This window comes from Ovis aries, chromosome 6 (assembly GCF_016772045.2).
Source record: "Ovis aries strain OAR_USU_Benz2616 breed Rambouillet chromosome 6, ARS-UI_Ramb_v3.0, whole genome shotgun sequence".
Taxonomy (NCBI): domain Eukaryota; kingdom Metazoa; phylum Chordata; class Mammalia; order Artiodactyla; family Bovidae; genus Ovis; species Ovis aries.
Window position 1 is genome coordinate 42849060 of NC_056059.1, and position 14504 is coordinate 42863563.

General features: G+C 41.5%; 1 protein-coding gene across 1 annotated transcript in view; it reads left to right on the plus strand.

The window, feature by feature from the left end:
• The first annotated feature begins 695 nt into the window (after window positions 1-695).
• LOC101103396 (cytosolic beta-glucosidase) overlaps window positions 696-14504 on the plus strand; it is a 126756-nt gene continuing 112947 nt past the window's right edge. Inside the window, exon 1 of the mRNA XM_004009737.6 lies at window positions 696-830. Within this exon, the coding sequence (XP_004009786.2) occupies window positions 773-830 (58 nt within the window). The 5' untranslated portion in view covers window positions 696-772. The remainder of the gene's footprint in view (window positions 831-14504) is intronic.

A 14504-nucleotide genomic window follows, 5' to 3' on the forward strand; every position in this document is an offset into this window, starting at 1 on the left:
AAAGTTCTAGGAGGATTAAAGAAAGAAAGTGAAGTCGCTCAGTCGTGTCTGACTCTTTGTGACCCTAAGGACTGTAGCCTACTAGGCTCCTCCGTCTATGGAATTTTCCAGGCAAGAGTACTGGAGTGGGTTGCCATTTCCTTCGCCAGGGGATCTTCTGGACTCGGGGATCGAACCTGGGTCTCCCACATTGCAGGCAGACGCTTTATCGACTAAGCCACCAGGAAAGCCCAAAGTGAAAGTGAAAGTCGCTCAGTCCTGTCTGACTCTTTGTGACCCCATGGACTATACAGTCCATGGAATTCTCTAGGCCAGAATACTGGGGTAAGTAGCCTTTCCCTTCTCCAGGGGATCTTCCCAACCCAGGGATCAAACCCTGGTCTCTCGCATTGCAGGCGAATTCTTTACCAGCTGAGCCACAAAGGTTTACGTGACTTTTAAAAGCAATGTCCATGTATTTCATTAAAAGGGGAAAGATTAGAAGGACGGGTACCCTGCCAAAGCAGGGACTAGGCCTGTGCCCAGGCTGGCCCAACTCTGTTAAGAATCAGGGAGTGTCTGCAGACACTCCCCATGAACCCAGTGACTTGACTTCCTATCAAGGCTGTGGCCATTCAAGCAGAGTCGTTTAATCAGGCTCCCTTCTTGTTTGCATAGTCGCTCACGATCCGAGATTTCAGTCAGGATGAGAGTTCACTCACTGTTTGCGCAACCGTGGGACTCTGCCTGAAAGGTGCCTCTCCGTTGTCTGGGCCGGTTGTCTCTGAAACACATGGCTTTCCCTGCAGGATTTGGATGGGGGGCAGCCACCTCAGCTTATCAAGTGGAAGGTAGGAGAAACTCCTTGCCCTTCTCTAGGGCTGGGCTGGATGCCTTCTCGTAGATTCTGTATGTTTGCGGAAAAAGGTGGGGATAAGGAGGCAAAAAAAAAAAAAGAAGGACAAGAAGGGAAAGCAGTGTGCTTGCGTGCTAAGTCGCTGCAGTTGTGTCCGACTCTGTGCGGCCCCATGGACTATAGCCCGCCAGGCTCCTCTGTCCGTGGGAATTCTCCAGGCGAGAATACTGGAGTGGGTTGCCATGCCCTCCTCCAGAGGATCTTCCCAACTCAGGAATCGAACCTGCATCTCTTAGGCCTTTTGCATGGGCAGGCGGGTTCTTACCACTAGCGCCACCTGGGAAGCCCCAGAAAAGCACTGAAGAGGCCCTAACTGTTTAAATGAAACTACTCCTTTGCTCATTGAAGAGGCTCGCTTCCCATGTTCCTTTCCTTAGGCACAAGGGTGGTGGAGGTGACGGGCTGAAGACCCAGCAACAGCTGTATTTTTGGTCGGTTTCAGCTTATCTGAGACATCAGTGTATATTGAATGAGTTGCTTTCATCATTTGTTTCTTGAACACATTGGCCATAATCTCCCTAAAAATGAAAACAGTTGTTCCTGTTGGTTGGAAAATATTGACTAAGTACCTTCAAAGATTTCAAGAGACGTTGAAATTTCAAAGAACATTTCAAGGGATGTTCTTCAGTTGGGAGAGGTGCCCTGTTCTATTTCTGTTGAGCACACCCCCCTCCCCCATTTCCTGGGTGGCTGAGAAGTAAAGGGAAGCAACTGTGAGAGGTCAAAGAAGATCCAGAATGAAGTTGGTCTCCATTCACATCCATGGAACTGTCAGGTAGAAGCCATCTTCCATGGGGCCTCTGTGTTTTGACACACATATGCTCTGCTGGCTCAGATGGTAAAGAGTCAGCATGCAATGTGGGAGACCCAGCTTCGATCCCTGGGTTGGGAAGATCCCCTGGAGGAGGGCATGGCAACTGACTCCATTATTCTTGCCTGGAGAATCCCATGGACAGAGGAGCCTGGCAGGGCTGCAGTGCATGGGGTTGCAAAGAGTCAGACACAGCTGAGCAACCGATACTTTTATACTTTCATCCTCTGATACAAGGCATGCTCAAAAGGTCTGGCAGTGTCCAGTTCAGCAAGATCCCACATCACTTTTCTCTCTCTCTCTGTAGTACTGTCTTCACATTTTCCCAGAAAATCTCCACTTGGTCAGCATGGGTGACTTGACAGGGATGACCCTCGGAGTAAAAATGAGAAATACCACATTGGTTACTTTCCTTCTCAGAAGAGAGGTCAGACAGAACTGAGAGGGGGTTGCAGAGTGCTGGAATGGAGTGAACAGAATCAGGTTCTAGAAGGAGCATAGCATGGAGACTAGGAAATCAGGACTGTTGAGCCAGACTCCCTGGACCTGGGGTCCATCTCTACTTTTTCCTAACTCTGTGTGACTTTGGGCAAGTTACTCAACTTCTCTGTGCCTTCTCATGTAAATGGGGATAATGATGGCGCTATCAACCTTATGTTGTTGCTGTGAGGTTTAAATATGGTGATGTATGTTAAATGCTGAATGATTAGTAGGTGATCCCTGAATGGTACTTATATTTAGATGGGGGTCAGTCACAAAGGGATTACTGAGAATGACTTGCTTTAGAACTCTACAGTAAACTTGGCTGAAACATGCAATCAGTTACCCAAGACAGCACAGTGGGATTTCAGTTCCCAGCTCCAGATCCTGCTCGCTCAGGTGCCGGGGGTGAGCATACGGCTCCCTTCTGAGCTTCTCCCTTCACACGGCTTCCTCATGGCCAGACCTCTTCTGTCTACACCTGGCTTGCTGCTGCCTTACTGTAAGCTCTTTATTTGTGATCCCTAGCCCGCTATTGGAGTAGGAAATGGCAACCCACTCCGGTGTTCTTGCCTAGAGAATCCCAGAGACGGGGAAGCCTGGTGGGCTGCCGTCTATGGGATCGCACAGAGTCAGACACGACTGAAGCGACGCAGCAGCAGCAGCCCGCTGTTGTGCTGTTCACTGTCTAATAACAGCTTTCAGAAGGGAAATTGATCTTCCCTTCTCTTTCTGTCAAGGCACAGATGCCTTTTATATATGTTTTTTTTTTTTTTTCTTTTCATACTGTTCATGGTGACCTGCCTCTTGAGAAACCTGTATGCATGTCAGGAAGCAACAGTTAGAACTGGACATGGAAAAACAGACTGGTTCCAAATAGGAAAAGGAGTACGTCAAAGCTGTATATTGTCACCCTGCTTATTTAACTTATACAGAGTACGTCATGAGAAATGCTTGGCTAGAAGAAGCACAAGCTGGAATCAAGATTGCCAGGAGAAATATCAATAACCTCAGATATGCAGATGACACCACCCTTATGGCAGAAAGCAAAGAAGGACTAAAAAGCCTCTTGATGAAAGTGAAAGAGGAGAGTGAAAAAGTTGGCTTAAAGCTCAACGTTCAGAAAACGAAGATCATGGCATCCGGACCCATCACTTCATGGCAAATAGATAGGGAAACAGTGGAAACAGTGTCAGACTTTATTTTTTGGGGCTCCAAAATCACTACAGATGGTGACTGCAGCCGTGAAATTAAAAGACACTTTTTCCTTGGAAGGAAAGTTATGACCAACCTAGATAGCATATTGAAAAGCAGAGACATTACTTTGTCAACAAAGGTCTGTCTAGTCAAGGCTATGGTTTTTTCCAGCAGTCATGTATGGATGTGAAAGTTGAACTATAAAGAAAGCTGAGTGCCAAAGAATTGATGCTTTTGGACTGTGGTGTTGGAGAAGGGAGAGTCCCTTCTTCTTGAGAGTCCCTTGGACTGCAAGGAGGTCCAACTAGTCTATTCTAAAGGAGATCGGTCCTGGCTGTTCATTGGAAGGGCTGATGTTAAAGCTGAAACTCCAATACGTTGGCCACCTGATGTGAAGGGCTGACTCATTTGAAAAGACCCTGATACTGGGGAAGACTGAGGGCGGGAGGAGAAGGGGACAACAGTGGATGAGATGGTTGGATGGCATCATTGACTCAATGGACATGAGTTTGGGTGAACTCCAGGAGTCGGTGATGGACAGGGAGGCCTGGCATGCTGTGGTTCATGGGGTCACAAAGAGTTGGACACGACTGAGGGACTGAACTGACTGACTGACTTTCTTTTCTTACCTATCCTTTTATGCTGGGTTTGAATCCTAGCTCGAGCACTTACTAGGTGAGTGACTTTGGACAAATAACTTGTTTAAGTCTCAGGTTCCTTATATATAAAATTAAGAAAATGGTCACACACACCCTGTAGCTTTGTTCTGAGAATTAAAGAGGTCTGCATATATGATTGGAGCACAAGACTACCTGGTGCATAGTATCCACTAAATAAAAATAACACTACTATACTACTACTGCTGGTAATGATGATGAATGTTATTCTTTCTCCTGGTTTGATTCTGTCTCACTACGTCATCTGCTCCATTTACTGGGAATGGTCCTTTCTTCTTTGGACCCTAAATAAGAATACACTCTGTTCTTGCTCGTTCTTGTGCAGTTACTGGGAGAGTTACTGTTTAGCTCCCTCTTCCACCATTGTAGGGATCACACGTGCAGGATGTCAACACGTGGCTTTGTCAGATCAATGTTGCCTGGAATTTAAAAGCTGAAGTCACCTCGTCACTTTCTAATTTTGATAATCTTTGAACTTTTGAGCTTCCCTGGCCTCTGAAAGTTCACAGAGTCTTTGGAAGTCACTGAGGACTGAGCAGCAACTGTATTTGTAAAAACAAAAAATCTAGCTTGGTCATTTATTCTAAAACATCATGATGTTTCTTTTTATATTGATTTTCAAAACACATTGTCTGTGTAGGTATCTTTGTTTTCAGACACCCTCTCCTGAGTCTGGAGAGACAGCCATCATACTTCATGGCCCCCGCCATCCTCTACAGATCCATGCCCACCCCCACACGGAAACAGTGATATTTTGGCTCTGTTACTTGGAATGAAAGTCACTGTCAGGGTCTTTGCAAGTAGAGTAACCAGAAAGGGCAAAACAGGCCTTTCAGTCACTGGGCTTCCTAAGGTACTGCTTGCTTGTGTATTTCACCAGACCTGTGGCTCTTCCTTCTGTCTGTCCTTGTCCACGTCTCTTTCACCTTCATGTTGGCCACTTCCTTGGCTATGGTTTTTAAGAAGAGTTTAATGTTTGTTATACCAGAGTTGGCTTCATGGTGCCTAGAGCTTTTTGGAGGAAAGCACCATATAAATCTAATAAATAAATAATAAACAAGTGATATAAGCAGGAGGAAAATTATGTGTTTTAGGTGAGTTGTAAATAACACTGTAAAACCTGTAAAAATGTATTCGTTAGACAAAGAGGCAGGGAAGAAAATGAAGATGATCATCATTTGTACAGAAGTGAATCGCATGCAATATTTTAAAGCGCGAAAAAATCCCCATGATTTTTAACCCTTTATGAAACTCTTTGCCTGTGTTTCTGGCTTGGGAACATGAGGCACAAAACAGCAGATAGCTCAGTGCCACTGTTTACTTCGTTGGTAAGCCATGAGGGCCTTTGAAAACAACTTTTAGGACCTGACTCTACAGCTCTTATGAGCTTGTAACTCCCAGTAACTTCAGGGAAGGCTCTACAGGGGTGAATGTACTCTGCAAAAATCCTACGGGTCCTAAGTGAAATCTAAACTACTCCACTAAGGCCTCCTGGTGGAATCCAAGTTTGTGGTTTTTAAGGAGGTGAAGCCCTCAGTTTTATGAATGCTATTACCAACCCTCCATGATGCACTGGATATCAGTGTAATGTTCAGACTGTGATTTAACTTGGACTTTTGACTTTATGTTGGCAGATATTGAGGCTGGCCTCAACATTTGGCCTTCTGTTTGCTTTGGTGTATCAAAGGTGAACTCCTGTAGTTGAGAAACTTGGGGTTCTTTTGTGCTTACAAAAGTGGGAGAATGAACGAATTCTTTGGTTTTAGGTCCAGTTTTAAGTGTTTCGATTTTTTTTTTTTTTCGATTGATCAGTGTTTGGCTGCTCTGGGTCTTCGTTGCTGTGAGCAGGCTTTCTCTAGCTACAGTGAGCTGAGCGGGGGCTACCCTCTAGTTTGCAGTGCATGGGCTTTCCATGTGACCTCTCCTGTTGCAGAGCCTGGGCTCTGCGGTACAGGGGCTTCCGTAGTTGCAGCACATGGACTCAGTAGTTGCCGCTCTCAGGCTCTGGAGTGGGGGCTCAGTAGTTTCGATGCCCCAGCTTAGTTGTTCCCAGGCCTGTGGGATCTTCCGGGTGCAGGAATCAAACCCATGTTTCCTGCAGTTCTTAAACACTGGGCCACCAGGGAGGGCCTGTAGTGATTCTATCCAGGCTGTTTCTTCACTGTACCTTTTAAAAACTGAATTCAACTATACAAACTGAGCTAGATGCCCATTTTATCTACCTGCTTTGGATGTCAGCACAGGCCCCATATTTCTTTAGACCACTTCCTGTTTGCTTCCTCCACTCAACCAGTTTTGGCTGTGTATCTGGCTTCCTAATTTCTACTAAACTCCTTGGCGCAAACATTTCAGCTGGGGATTTGATCTTCTGGCTACCCTTGGTAGTCTTCTGGTACAGTGTTCACCAAACTGATCTGCCCTTTGTATGAACCATCTAAGAAAGGAGTGGAAGCAGACTTAAAAGCGTGGACATTTGTAAAAAGGAGGAGGAGAGGTGAGAATTTATCCATGAAATTTCTCATACCTTGAAGTTGAGGTGAGAGAAACCACGGTTATTTTTTTCCCCCAGTTTCAAATTTGAGATCCACAAAAACTCAGTAGTTGCCCCCGTTTTTGATTGTACCATGAAATTATGTAGGCATCATCAAACAAGTATGGGCTTTGGCCGGGATGGTATTCAGATATTCATCAGCTGATACACTGACCAATCAGATGCTAACTGTAAAAAAAAAAACTGGCATAGACTGGACTCACACCTACATTGACTAATGGGAGGGAATTCCAACCATCAGCTGCTGGTATGGGACAGACTACTGGCAGCATCTTCATTGACCATTAAGAGTAGAGGCCAGCTGTCAACAACTGACTTGACTAGCCTGGCACTCACTTAACTAATCAGAGTGGGTACCAGCTGTAATCAACCACTGAGGCCACAATTTTATGTACTGATTGATTTTTAGCTTTAGGCTTATGAGTGGGACATATGAAGACTATATCAGACTATTTGTGAACTACTGGAGAGTTAAATCTCTTAATTTCTCCAAGCCTCAGATTTTTCACCTGCAAAATCCCATATGTTCATTGCTCTCTCTCTTTTTTAATTAAATTTCATTGGGTGAGTATTGGAGAGCTCTTTTTTACATTGTGTGCTTCTCTGGATCTGGGTTGATTTCCCCAGTTTTTTCTTTCAGATTACTGATTTGGGCATTAGCTTTGTTCATTCTATCTTTCAACCTCTCTATGAAGTATTTAATTATGGCAATCATATTTTTAAGTTTTAGGAACACATTCTTATTCTTTGATTGTCTAATTTCCAGGAAGTCATGTTTTGTTTTTTGGGTGTAGTCATTCTTTAAATCTTTGTAAGAATGCTAGTTTAAAAATTGTCTTTTTTTTCCCTTTTTTGTATCACTTTGAAATCTTTGGGTTATTTGTTTATTTGGGTCCTCATCTTTCATGCTATTTGTCTTTGTCAAGTGGTTTGGTGATCCTGGAATACCCATTTATGATTTTGAATGAAAGAATACATTGATATGAGTAACTGAGTTAGGCTTCCTTTGAAGTTAAGTGGTTTTGTTCAACTGAAACAGTCCTGACCCTGTAAGAAGCAGGGTTCTGTGTGAGTGAGTGGGACCCATTGACGGTCAGTCTACTCATAAAGGACTATGTGTGTGAGGGAAGGAAGCCAACGTTTAGACCTTGATAATGGCCAGATAATGAGGACTTTAAAAAAGAATGTTTTCATTTGCCTTTTAAAAGTGTTTTTATCAAGTCTTTCTTTTTTCATCAGTTTAACTGAGGTATAATCGTCATACAGCACTGTATAAGTTTAAAGGGTACAGCTTAATGACTTGACTTACATATATTGTCAGTTGATTACTACAATAAGAAAAAAAGTTTAAAAGCTTTGATGCAAATTTCTAGGATCTATTCTCTTAGCAATTTTCAAATATGGCATACAACAAAGTTTACTCTAGTCATCATGTTGTACATTACCTCCTCAGTACTAATTTATCTTATAACCAAAAGTTTGTACCTTCTGACCACTTTCATCCAATTTGTCCTCCCCTCACCCCCCATCTCTGGAGGATATAGATCTGATTATTTTTTCTCTATGAGTTTGTTTTTTTCTGTTTCCTTAGATTCCACTGTGAGATCATGCCATGTTCATCTTTCTCTGTCTGATTGTTCACTTTTGACTTTTGTTTCCCATCTGTACTACCCTTCAAGTTCATATTTAGTTCTAGAGTTTAGTCTGCCTTTCTGGACTGTCTCAGTACCCTTGATAGCAATCTTTTCCTGTCACATATCTCACTTTTATTAAGCATATCTTGTAACTTCGAGGTGGGGTAAAGGCAGCACCAACTGCTCTGTTTGAAGGAACCGAACTGCTCTGTGGGAGAGGAACCAGTCAGGCCGGCAGCATGTTAGATAATCCTTTAGTTAATTACTCTGATGATTGCTCTGAGTCTGTTCTGCTCTCTGCAGTGGCTGACCCATAGATTCTCTAGGGCAACCCCTCTTAATCCTTACCAGCCGTCGTGTGTGTGTCTGTGTGTGTGTGTCTCTATGTGTTGTAATCCTTTGCTTTAGTTTCTCAGACAATTCCATTCTAGTTACTTTCTGTTTTCCACAAATACTTGAGTCAATGTGGCATTCTTTAGGGGCTTTTTTGGTTTTCAGTTATGTCATGGATTTTTTTTTTTAATTGGCTGTCATTTCGGTGGGGTTGTGAGAGGAGAGGAATTAAATATGTCCATTCCACTCTCCATCTTGAAGTGGAAGTCCTTATTAACATGCCTTTATAGAACAAAAGTGTCTTATAAACCATACAGGATTATTCAAAGTTTAGCAAATGAAATACCCCCTCTTCTTTTTACCCTTATCTTCCTCCTCTCTATCACTAACACATGCAAGCTCTGGAAATTTTCTAGGCTTATGCTTTTTAGAAAGAGGATGAGATAACATGGGATTGATGGCATTTCAGGCAATGAGAGGAAGTGAAATACTGAGGGAATGTGAGGAAAGCCGTAGTGGAGCATGGGTGCTTTGACCAAGAAAAGTGCCTACCTCTGGGGTCAGCTGCTCTTAGCCACTTGTACTTTTCATCCTTCCTTACATCCCTTTGTTCTGGACACAGATTCCCCATGTACCAAGTTTCCTGATAACGAGTTGGCTTCATGGGCAGTGATGAAAGGTGTCCGTTGCCATCGCTGTTGGTACGTGTCGGGTATTTGCTGATAACAGCCTGCCTAATTATGTATTCTTTTCTATCAACGATGTTCTTGATATAGAATGAATGCTTATCACATATGTTTAGGAAAAAGCATTTTTATCTGTATGATGAAATTACTACAAAATAATTGTAGAGTCTTTAAAATATACAAACAAGCAAACAAAAAATCAGCCAGAGAGGTGTCTTCCAATTTTGAGTATGTACTTCAGTCTCTTTGTATACATTCACAGATTTTCATGCACTCATCTACCTTTGTTCACCCTAATAGGAGCATTCTATAGATGGTTTTGGTTTCTGTAAGATACTTAAAAATATTCTGATAGACTGTAACACATTCTCCTCTTTTTCTCCCTTCTCTCTTTCTATACACATGGATGTTGCATAGAAAGCAAATGTGATCTGTCTATCTTTTTCAATTACGGTTTCCTCAGGGTATATACCAAATAGTGGGTTTGCTGGATCATATTCTAGTTTTATTCCTAATTTTTTCAGGAATCTGCATATTGTTCTCCATAGTGGCGATATCAATTTGCATTCCCACCAACAGTGCCAGAAGGTTCCCTTTTCTCCACACCTTCAGCATTTACTGTTCGTGTACTTTTTGATGGTGGCCAGTCTGACTGGTGTGAGATGATACCTCATTGTGGTTTTGATGTGCCTTTCTCTAATAATGAGTGATGTTGAACATCTTTTCATGTGTTTATTAGCCATCTGTATGTCTTCTTTGGAGAAATGTCTGTTTAGGTCTTCTGCCCACTTTTTGATTGGGTTGTTTGTTTTTCTGCTGTTGAACTGCACGAGCTGCTTGTATTGCAGAAACCATCACAATATTGTAATTATCCCCTAATTAAAAATAAAGAGAAGCAAAAAAAAAAAAAACCAAAACAAAACAAATGTGAATCAATATGCATCGTTGAAACTAAGAGAAAATTTGCTGTATCTCAGTAAATCTGCTACATCTCCTGTTTGGAGTAGAGTTGTATATCGTGTCCTACATATCTGTACATAAATTAATTTGTCACCACCAAATTCATCAGTTAAGCTGGGACATTTGTTTATTTGGATGAATGTGTGCCAGCATCATACTGAAAAAAAGACTGTTCTTTCTGGGGCCTGCCCATCTGGCAGGGGTTGCTTTCCAGGTAAGTTCACTGGTGCAAAGCTTAAGTGATTCTTCAAGAATTATTGGGTCATCACATAGTGTCCCAGACAAAAATATGGGACTCATGCTAGACTGTTCCTCTTGCCCTTCTTTATTAATTATTTTTTTGTTCTATCTCTTTTAAACCCCTTGATTACACCCATCTTCCCCATTACTGCTTCCTTTCTTTTAGTTCCAGAACTCATCAAAACTCTTTTGTTTTAAATTCTTCTTGCCTCCCTCCACTTTCCTCCAGTCTCTCTAACACCCTGCTTCTAGCATGGCCTTAAAATTCTGACCACTTCATTCCATTTCTTTTTTTTTTTTTATTTAATGATTTTCTTTTTTTTGGTAAGAGAAGCTAAGTGGTCCTCAGTTTTAGTCTTTACTTTTTGGTTGCCCCGTGCAGCGTATAGGATCTTAGTTCCCCAACCAGGGATCAAACCTGAGCCCCCTGCATTGGAAGTATAGAGTCTTAACCACTGGACCTCCGGGGGAATCCCTCCATTTCTTGAGAGATAGCATGAGCTCTGAAATCAAACAGACCAAGTTTGAACTCTAACTTCATCTGTTACCAGTTGTGTGACCTTCAGAGACAACTAAGCTTTGTACCTCATTTCCTCATGTGTAAAATGGGAATAGTAGGGGTACCTGTCTTGGTTGTTGTAAATATGTTTATGAACATCAGCTGTTTAGATTTGCACTGGGCAAACTGCATGTGTTCAATAAAATTTAACAATTATTTAATTGTCTTCTTGCCTTCTATAGAACTATTTCTGAATCCGTGCATGGCGTTAAAAAAAAAAAAAACTGTTTGTAATTTTACCTCTGACTACATCCCCAGTTTCATCTCTTGTTTCCTTTTCATTTGTATCTTATTCTTTGACCAAAATGAAGCACAAGTAATTCTTTAAATGTGCCATGACCTTCATGTACTGTTGCACGCACTGTTTCCTCTGCTTGAATGCATACCTGACTTCTGGCATGTGCAGAGACCAACAGAGGACAAAGATCCGAGCTTCTTAACCTCCAGCCTGGGTCTCCTTTCCTACTGCAGCGTACTGCCTCTTTCGCCTTCATCCTTTATGCTACTTATCTGAGTATATTATGGGAGCTTGGTAGAGATAGTAAGGAGCTGGGAATGGCATATGGCAAAGGAAGCCTCCCAAAGAAGTTTTTAGTACCTATAACAATCTATTGTATTAACTCTTTGGAATGACATGGATAATATGTCTTTTTCCCTGAGAGCATTTGGACATAACTCCATGCTTTTAAGAATTTTTAATATCATGAGAGGGGCTTCTCCAGTGGCTCAGCGGTAAAGAATCCGCCTGCATTGCAGAAGCTGCAGGAGATGCGGGTTTCATCCCTGGGTGCGGAAGATCCCCTGGAGGGGAACATGGCAACCCACCTCAGTATTCTTGCCTGGAGGATCCCATGGACAGAGGAGCCTGGTGGGCCACAGTCCAAAAGGTTGCAAAAAGTCAGACATGACTGAAGCAACTTAGCATGCATGCAATATCATGAGAAGTATTGATATGGATTGATATGATATTAACATGGCTATTACACTGAGTGCTGGTATTTCAGATGGCAAGGGAGCAGTTGCAGCCCTGTTATTTTCCTTCTCCTGTGCTGTGTGGTGTGCTGCCTTGAGCTGAGCAGATCTGTATTGGCTTTGGATCTTTCTCAAGGTGCCTGCTCTTCCTTTCATTAGTGTGGATAATCAGAGTTTGATTGTAAAGTATGCCTAGGCCAAGTGCAAGGGCTTTTAAAATTGTCTGCTGTTTTAGATTATCCAGGCCACTGATCCTCCTTCCTTAGCATGGATAATTGAGAGTGGACTGGGCTGAAGAGTTCTAAGCAGAACCAATTGACAAAATAAATGAGATTTTAAAAATCCTTTACATTTTAATAATAGAAAAAAAACCAAGCTAGATTTTCTTCTCCTTTTTTTAATCAAAAAGAGCCTATTTTATATTTTGAAACAGTAATTGTTGATATATTTGGCTTTAAGTTGATTCAAAATAGGAGACTATTTCCTATGATGCACCAATTTAAAATGTATACTATTCATAATAGGTACTTAATGGAGTTAGGGGAAAAATTGAAAATATAGGCAAGAGTTTGGATGGTTTCATATTCAATGTCAGATTCACTTATAACCCTGTTTATGTTTCAACGTAGCAAGGAGTGGGTGGGAGTTACTTCAGAGTCTGAAAAGCTTTCTCTTGAAAATGGAAGCTATAATTCTTTGTCCCTAATGAGCAGTAACCATGTGGAGAAAGGCATTTCATGAATGTTTGTGTAAGATTAACAAGATTCTGTTTTCTGGAAATATCTGATCTCATTTGCTTCTCAGTTTCATCCTTTCATCCTTCCCCATGCATGTCTACATGCAGAGAGAAGTGTATTTACATGTCACTTGACTGGGAATTTAGAGGACATGTTCGCAAAGGAACGATGTTGTAAATAGGGATTGGTGTCACTGAATGCCCTTCAGGTGTGTAATGATATAATAGATTTTGGGGGTTGACCTGGGAATTTGGAATGTAATGTAAGAAGCAATGGTGAGTTTCTGGGCAGGTGACTCATAAAGATGGTTTTTGAAACATGACCCATTTTTATGTTGGGAATTGCCAAGCTAAGGCTTAAAGACTCCCATAACACCCATGAATAATCATTTAAATGTAGGCTTTGAGACTTGGGGAAAAAAGTGCATTATTTACTCTAAAGACAATAATCTTCCTTCAGAGTTATTGTAGTCCATCATACAGATGCATACTGGGGGATCTTTGAAAGAGCATCATTTTCTCTTGATGGTCCATTCCTTCATATATCTTGCAAATTATTATCCAGGTTTGGGTGGCAGGCTCTGGTTAGGGAAGCACGGCAGCCATTCTGCACCAGAGTATAAGAGACTAAGGCTCTTTCACAGAGTGAAATATTACAAAGGGCCTTTGGTCACTGTCTATTGTGTTTATGTGAAGAGCAAGACATGGGGATGGAGGTGCTGTATCCTCTGGTTATTTAAAAAAAATGCAACATGATTATATTTTAATATACAAGCAGGGAGGGAGGTGGGAGGAGGGTTCAGGATGGGGAACACGTGTATACCCGTGGTGGATTCATGTTGATGTATGGCAAAACCAATACAATATTGTAAAGTAATTAGCCTCCAATTAAAATAAATAAGTTTAAATTAAAAAAATATACAAGCAAAATACAAAACACCATAGTAAATTACTGACAATAAAATACAGTATTTCATTTGCATTGCATGACAAACACTTAACATCCTTAACCATAAATGAATTCTTAGAAACTAGTAACAAAGACATTGCTATAACAAGGGAAATGGAAAACACACACACACACACACACACACAACAGAAGACATGAAATAACACAAGTGACTCATAAGGGTTAAGCATGTATAAAAATGACTGAGCTGAACAACAACAGAAGAAAAGCAATTTCTTTGTAATATTTTATTACCAAAGATTGAAAGTCTAACATTTGTACACTTTTAGGAAACATATCCACTTAAACACTAGGGAACAAGATTGATGAAGTCCCATTTATGTAATAGGGGAAAATTTGGTTTGGACCCAAACTATAAATTTTGAATATTTTTAGTCCTAGCAGTTCCAATTCATTGGAATTATTTCAACAAATTAGTTGGCTAAATTTACAATGTACATATAAACCATATTTACTGCATAGAAAATTTGCGACTAGTACATAGATCTCCCTCCCTCCCTCCCCCATCCTCTGATTCTTTGTGGTGGCAAGAGCCTGTCAAATGTAGGCACACAATATACTCTTGTGGCTCAACTGATTAGATGAAGGGAAAACAGAAGAGTTCTCAGCATAGAAACAATACAGCTGGGCCAGACATCCTCTAGGGCCATGCTAGTACATGCTGTGTGGCTCAAAGAAAGATCAGCTACAACTATCCTAAGCCTACAATATGATTGACTTAGAAGATGATTTTTCTCTTGGTTGTAGAGAAATTAGGCAAGAAGATTCCAAAGATTCCAAAGAAGTCTGTCTCCAGGTTGTAC